The sequence below is a fragment of the Salvia splendens genome, chromosome 5 (genome assembly GCF_004379255.2).
Source record: "Salvia splendens isolate huo1 chromosome 5, SspV2, whole genome shotgun sequence".
Taxonomy (NCBI): Eukaryota; Viridiplantae; Streptophyta; class Magnoliopsida; order Lamiales; family Lamiaceae; genus Salvia; species Salvia splendens.
Genome location: NC_056036.1, coordinates 6,457,016 through 6,464,825, shown reverse-complemented (window position 1 = coordinate 6,464,825; position 7,810 = coordinate 6,457,016). Strand labels below are relative to the sequence as shown.

The 7,810-nt window shown below is 37.7% G+C and overlaps 1 protein-coding gene across 1 annotated transcript; it reads left to right on the top strand.

Moving 5' to 3' along the window:
* Window positions 1–1,213: 1,213 nt before the first annotated feature.
* Window positions 1,214–3,806, top strand: LOC121805874 (polyadenylate-binding protein-interacting protein 6-like). Its single transcript, XM_042205902.1, has 3 exons — window positions 1,214–1,435; window positions 2,697–3,136; window positions 3,449–3,806. The coding sequence occupies exons 2-3, from the start codon at window positions 2,699–2,701 to the stop codon at window positions 3,599–3,601; spliced, it is 591 nt and encodes a 196-aa protein (XP_042061836.1). The 5' UTR covers window positions 1,214–1,435; window positions 2,697–2,698; the 3' UTR covers window positions 3,602–3,806.
* The last annotated feature ends 4,004 nt before the right edge of the window (window positions 3,807–7,810 follow it).

Sequence of the window (7,810 nt, the reverse complement as noted above, 5' to 3'; positions counted from 1 at the left end):
TTTGTTTATTCAACTTTCATCTCTATTTCTTGTTGAAAACCTAAGCATAGCGCCAAATTAGGATTTAGACGGTTTATTTGGAAAAAATAAATCAGAAGCAACCAAAGATTTTCCAGTGTTTATAATTGGTTAATGTTTACAACTCTGGAATTCATGTCTCTTTTCAGGCCTTGTTTCATAATCAATCCCTTTAGCTATGAACAAAACTTGCCAATTTCTGAAATCGGATTTGGCAGAAATAAATACAGTAATGTTATTTTCTTGAGTATTGTTGATATTCATATGTATATTGAAATGATGATGTCGAATTCTAGGCGTCAAATTCTATTATTTTCTTGTTTTGGGAAATTCTTTGTCAATCATTTTTGGCCTTTCATGTAGTATAACCATTTTTTATTTAAGTTTTAAACTGTATGTTCGAATTGTTTGTTTGGTTCCTGTACAATACCAAGACTAAAAAGTCAGGTTACTTAAATGTTGATAGCCAAAATTGCCAAATCAATTTTCCTCATATGTTGAGGAAAAAAAACCTAAATAATAAAAAAAATGACAATATAATCGCTCTAATCTCGTTTCTAAATCAATTGAAAATAAACTAAAAAGATCTTGTTTTAAACATAATCCAACTGTTAAAAAAAATCGGTGTATTTTTAATTCTCAACATGTTAGTAAATTATTTATTGGGGTACTCCTAGTAAAAACAAATTGTTATTTTAGTCTTAGGGAGTGTTCGGTTTGCAAGATTATATTCGGGATTAAATTTGTAGCGTGTTTGGTACATAAGATTCAACCCCACAACTCAATCCTAGATGGATAATCATGAGATAATTAGTCATAGCTAACCCCCCTATGACTAAAATAATCTCACAACTCAATCCTAGATTTTATCTTGGTATTATTTTATCTTGGAAACCGAACCCCACCTTAATGAATAGCATTGTATAAAGACAAAAATGTCTCAAATCATAACAAATACTATACTATTATGTTACATAGGATTTAAAATAATAAATATGGTTATTGGGAGGGACCAAAAAAATTTTGTGGTATTGTTTTAATTTTATTTTATTGCACTTACAATTTAATGCTTCAAATTCAACTCAAGCATATCTGTGGACTACAACAGTAAATTAATTATACTGCAATACTAGTACAAATTTCCACCAATTTATGATCTCTTTTGCAACTTTCACGTATAAAGGCTACTAAATGAGAGAACAGTATGTATATGATGATGAAATAAATGAGTTAACAATTCTATACATATTAAATTAAACCGTCCATTATTTCGATCTTTCGCTATGATTCCAAAATTCGCAAATTCTTCCCCAATTTGATTCTGTTATTTTCGATATTCCGATTCCATTTCAGGTGATCACGAATCCTAGGGTTTCAGCTTTCAACCGCAGTTCGTTCTCCGCGCTCTCAACCTAAGGTGAGAATTCTTTCAATCTGTATTCGTCGCATGCGATCTCGTGGTCGTATACTGCACTTATTGTTTCAGCCTGTAAATCGCGATTCATTTGTTTCCTTATCTAATTAATCTCGATTTGTTTTAACCGTATGATCATGCAGTTTCTTGCCTGAATCTTGCTTTGTTGCATCGTCGATGTGATTGGATGGAATGAATTTTCATTAATTTTTGTTTATTTTCTGAAATTCTGTTTCTGTTTGATTGCCTGTCTTTGCTAGTTTTCAGTTGAGAAGCGATGCTGGTATTAAGTGCTCGCGTGTACAGTAATAGAGATTCATGGTAAAGATTCAAAGGAAAAGAAATAAATTAATGAGTAACGGAATCAGCTCTTCGTTTGTTTTGCGTATTGCATCTGCTTAACTTCTTTATATGTATTGGTTTTCAAAGTCACTTGTACAAATTAGTTTGTTGTTATTGATTAGAGCGATTGTCGAATCTATATTATGGAGCTGTTTAAGGTGAATGCTTCTGAAAGTTCTTCTTAAGGCTAAATTATTAATACTATTATTGAAGCAATTTCACTTTAGCTTTTACTACAATTTACTTTTGTGCAAATGTAATTTTCTTGTTTTGCATTTTGGGTAAGTGAGCTGTAAGGTGATATCGAATAAGAACCATTCTTTGTATTTCTGTTTATGCAGCCAATCTCTTCCTTTGTCTTGGTTTGTGCACAAAGAGTGAGAAATAGACTTGAAGTCAGTCAATAATGTTTTTGTTTTGTTACTGAATTCTATGGGACTTGTTATTTAGTCTTTTAGGGAACTGTCTCAAAGCAACTCATGATTATAAAAACAATCAAGTATTTAAGATGTATTTCTGGTTTTGATTAGAAGGAATAAATTGAAAAATAAACCAACCATTCAAATATATTTCTGTAAAATCTTTCAGTATGTGCAGGATTAAGCAATATGACATGATGGAGATCACATCTATGCCTGTTGGTTGTAGTCTTGTAGATCTGGACTTGGTTAGAGTTGGCATCATAGAACTCTTTTTCTTGAATATATGTTTACATGATGCTCCTTGTGAATTTGCTTAACCTTAAAAAACTTATCATGGTGTAAAAATAGTTGTATGGTGACGATCATATCTTATTTGTTATGTTTAATTTTAGACACACTTGATGCTACATGTTTATCTTCACCATATTCCTCAAATGAAAATTTTATTTTATGGCGATGCTAGAGTGGTTTCATCGTTCTCACAATTCCCAATATTGCAGCAATGAAGACAGGATCATCTTTAAATCCTTATGCAGCAGCCTATGTGCCACTCTTTAAAAGAGGCCCTGCTGATCTAACCAAAGAGTTTGGTTCACCTCAAGAATTTAACAGTGGGAATGAGGTTGGTCAAAAATTTGGATATCATCCTGTAAATCTGTTTCCACGAGGTCAGCATCCAAATGTTTATCGAAGTCATTCCCAGAGTCTTGGTGCTCCCCAAACTGCTGAATATCCTAAATGGAAAGATAATCGCAGTAGTGAGTTTTTTGCTTCGACGTCACAGTACCCGGAAAAGCAAAGCTTTGATGTAGACTCTGACATGGACCTGGCTTACCTGCAAATGATCTTTCCTGGAATATCAGATGAGTCTCTTTCTGATGTCTATCAAGCCAACAGATGTGATTTGGATTCTGCAGTCGACATGCTAAACCAACTTGAGGTATTATTGCATAACGATCTCTAAGATGCATCTGCATTGCATACCCTTTTCTTGTCATTTTGTGATACAATTAGATTGATATATTATGTCTAGTTTACTCAGAATTATTGAAGATTAGTACTTATGAAACAATTTCAACCGATAATCTCCACATTTATGTGAAGTTTACCCTACTTTTAATTCGTTATGATTTTTATTCTTGCAAGGTCTACATTCGATGATGTTTAGCTCCATCGATAGTAAGGCAGTGGATTTGTAAATTTTGTAGGGTTTATCTTACAAGTTTTAGTTTATCCTGATTTCGTTTTACAGGTCCAGCATGGTGATTCAACAGATAAGCTTCCCGATACACTGGACATCGGCGATGTGCCTGATTCTGTGCCCGTCAAAGCACCACAGGGAGCAAAGAATGCAACAGGTGGAGCTTCAACATCTACCTTGTCCGACGTGCCTGCTAAAAGCTAATCTTCATACAAATTTGGAATTAGCAATTTTGTGGGATTTGTATTATTTTTCATATTCTGGAATGTCGCTATGAATTTCTGAATCGATAAAATCCATTTTTTCTTCTTTGGTGGAGATTTGGTGTGTATGCGTCTTCTTTGTACAAATTGAACGCAAACTGTATCATAGCATCATTGATTGTTCAATCAGATTCTGTTTCTTATGAGGGACACTCCCATTCATCGATTTTTTATAAATCCTATACTAAAAAATAAATTAATGACAACGGAAATTAGCAATATATGATTAATATTATTTTTTTTACTATTATGGTGAAAAATTGAATTCGTGAAATATATAATAATGGAGTGATATGACCTTCCTGCGAAAGCAAACAATTTGTTTAGTACTATTAGTATTATTTATTTTCAGTTTATCCCATTTTGATCGGTTTGACATATATGTGGGATACCGATACAACCATAATAACTAACCAAGCACCTCAGCCCCTCAAGAAAACACAGGGGGATTCCAAGTTTTATTTCTGAAAACTTCTCCTATTCATAATCCAGAATTTTCAACTTTTCTTATTTGTAAAATGCATTGAACCCTTGAAGATTTTCTTGAAGTTTACAAAAGGAGGGTTGTTTTCTCATATTCTTGAGGATTCAAGATATCTGCATGTAAAAAGAACAAGGCATACAGAAAACTGGCAATGAGATGGCACAGACAAGAACCCCAATGACAAAGCCGAAGCGGAGGCCATGTTCAAGCAAATCTCTCAAGCGTACGAAGTCACTCTCTCCAACTTATAAATATCAATCTCTCAGTTCCAACCCAAAATGTTGCATCTTCCCTCATATATATCATAATGTCCCAGAAATAAAATGGGAAATAAGTTTATTTGATAAAATCTAGATTTAGGGCTACTCTGATCACACATAAGACGACAGTTTCAAACACAGGCGGGAACTTGGCTCAGCCGGGAACCCAGACAAGTTCAACCCTCGAAATGCAGAGGTCATATTTGCAGAGTTCTTTGGTCTTTAGGTATAGAGATAGGGTCAAGAAAACAACCTGCGAAGAGTATGCTGCCTTGTGACCTTGATGAGCTCTACACAGGTAGTAAGTTGTTGATCCCAACGGGTATACATTTTACCTCGTTCATGCTTCCATTCTGCGTTACTTGACCTAATGCATCTGTTTTGATCTTTTCTCGGCCTAACGAAACAGTTTTTTTTTATCATTTCGAGGCCTAATGCAACAGCTTTTGAACCATTTCTTGATCCAATGCAGCTTTTTAGATCATTTATTATTATTTCTTGCATAATGCATCTGTTTTAGATCATTCATTGATCTATGCAACATTTTAGATAATTTCTTAGTGAAACTGCTTTTATAATTTTCTTCATATAATGCAACAGCTTATCAATTTTATATTGATCCTAATGTAATATTTTTAACTATTCCTTGTTCTATTACAACAGTTTTGAGTCAGTACTCAGTCTAATGCATCAGTTTTGGATAATTTCTTGGCCTAATGCATCAAGATTTTAATCAGTGCAATAGTTTTGATCAGCTTGGCCTAATGCAACAGTTCTTTATCGATTCTTGGACTTTTGTGTTTGATTCTTTCAACTGTGTTTTGTTGTGTTTATGCATGTGAGGACTGAATCAGATATATTGACTATAGAGGTGAAGCCAGGCTGAAGGAAGGGAACAACATAGATTAACATTTCCAGACAATGGGAATCAGCAGAAGAACCAGCTTCCTGCAGATCTTGTGCTTGTGGTCGACGAGAAGCCTCACGATGTCTTCACCCGCGACACCAATGCCTTGATGATGATGATGATGATGATGATGAGGCAATGTATTACTCTGGCCGAGGCTGTTGGAGTGATGACCATGGAGCTAACAATGGTAGATGGTCTGACTCTGTCTGTATCGATAACCTTCATTGTGAGCCCCGGTTACGACATGCGTACTTGGATCGTGTAACAGTGCAATTTAGTGTTTTCCATACTTGATGTCAGTTGATGTTAAGCTAAAGCATACAAGATAAAAACAATTCATGTTGATGTGAAAGTCTTGAACTTCAAAATGAGCACATAAAATATAATGTATAGTGAAAAAACACTTGGAGATAAATTGATTACAATATCCATGAAGAGAAATGAAACTCCTTCAAATCGAGAGAGAGTTATTACTACTTGTTTTATTTCCTCAAGAGCAAGGCCAAAATACTCCTTACTCCAAAGACTAAACGTATCAACAAATTACAAACTATTGTTGCCTCCGTCTCGCATCATGCATGTGCTGGCAAGGCCGCGGCCATCGAGCTGCCTGCGCAAGGCCACCTGACGGCTGGTACACTAAATTTGAACCCATCGGGTGAGTGGGGAGGCGAGTCGGGGCCTCCGGCCGCCACTCTGGAATATTATCGCCGTTGTCATCCTCCCACAGCTTAACGCTAAGACCTCTACTCTTAGTAACGGCACTGGCACCACTTTGGCCATATTTTTTAATAAGCTCTCTCACGCGATCGACCGGAGTCGAGGTCATTTTAACATCATAACTATGCATTTCTCGTGACGATAACCTAGCTGCGGACGAGTTGAAATCACCAGAGAAATTGAACTCAGGCAAATCATCCTCGTCTCCTGCAGGCCCGAACCCGGGAGGAATGTCATCACCATCCTCTGGTTCAGGCTTCGGATGCAACGTGTTTTTGGACACGAGAGCCAAAGCCCGATGCGCGAGGATATTAACATTGACTAATGGGATACGGACTAAACAACTAAACAATAATTGCGAGCCCAATAGCAGTGACGGCCCATCAGCCCAAAACCCAAGAAAGAGTATCAGTTCGGCATGACCAAAGAGTTCGGTTCGGCACAACCAAAGAGTTCGGTCGCAGCCTACAGCTCGGTAAAAGCCAACCAATCAAGCTCTACTCTCAGATCGGCAAAAGCTAATCGGCAAAGTTCAGCAGTTCGGTCTCAGTGTTCGACCGAACAAGGAGATAGTGGACCCATGCAGGATCTCCACGACCTCCATTACACCCACGATCTATTTAGTGGTGTTAAGCAGTTATCAACCATCCACGATCTAGTGAGTGGTGCTGCAAACCACGATCTTAGTTCAATGTATAAATAGAACCTAGATCAGATAGACAGGGGTTAAGCTCTCTAGATCCTGAATCTTATAGCAAATCAGTATTGTAATCTGTAAGCGAGACCAAGCAATACAAATTTGCCCTCTCTTCTTCCCGTGGACGTAGATTTACCTCAGTAAATCGAACCACGTAATTTCCCGTGTTGTGATCATTTATTACTTGCATTTATTCCCATCAAAAATTCGCCACATCATCACTGGCGCCGTCTGTGGGAACCAGAGAACCAAAACTGTGATAAAAGCGAGTTTTTGATCCTTTTCCACCAAAAAAAATGCATACCAGATCACATAATACCCATACTTCCGTCCGTGATGTACGTGAGGAAGCTAGTCCAGCCCATAGGTCTGGAAAACAGCCTCGGGAGAAATCTGCCTCCAGTTCTCACGGTGAAAGAACAAACCACTCAAAAAGTCATCGCACCGAGCCTCCCCAGCAGCTCGCTTTGAATGAGGCTGTCAAGTTGTTCTTGGCTGAGAAGCAGGATGAGTTCTTAACATTCCTGCAAAAGAGTCAGAAGCCGGAGAAGAAAACGGCGGATTCTCCCTCCCCCTCCAGACATGAAAGTCACTACCGCAGTAGTGTCGCACCTTCCAGGAGAAAGAATCCTCACCACCGACATGTTCCTTCTCCTTCTTGTTACCGAAATCACAGGAGAACTCCGTCTCCACCATACCGTAGAGATGTTGGATTCGCTATGTATGGAGCGCTGAAGACTCCATTCTCGGATGATATCACCAGAACTCCGTTGCCACAGAATTACCGAACTCCGTCAGTGACTTATGACGGGTTAGTGGATCCTCATGATTTCCTGGGACGCTATCAGTATAATATGGCGAACCAAGGTCTCAATGAGGTTCATATGTGTAAGCTGTTTCCCGAGCTGCTCATCGGGAACGCAAGAAGGTGGTTTGATAGCCTCCCTCAAGGCAGCATTAGATCTTACAGAGATCTGATGGATGCTTTTCATAGGAGGTTCTTCCAGAAAGCGGAAACCCGAATCACTTCGGCTCAGCTGCTTTCTATACGTCAAGGTCGCGATGAAAAAATTAGCGAC

What these genes read in the sequence shown, in the direction of transcription:
- LOC121805874 (XM_042205902.1), top strand. Translation starts at nt 2,699, where the DNA reads ATGAAGACAGGATCATCTTTAAATCCTTATGCAGCAGCCTATGTGCCA. An exon ending in ACATGCTAAACCAACTTGAG is followed by an intron (nt 3,137 to 3,448) that starts GTATTATTGCAT and finishes TTCGTTTTACAG; the next exon opens with GTCCAGCATGGTGATTCAAC.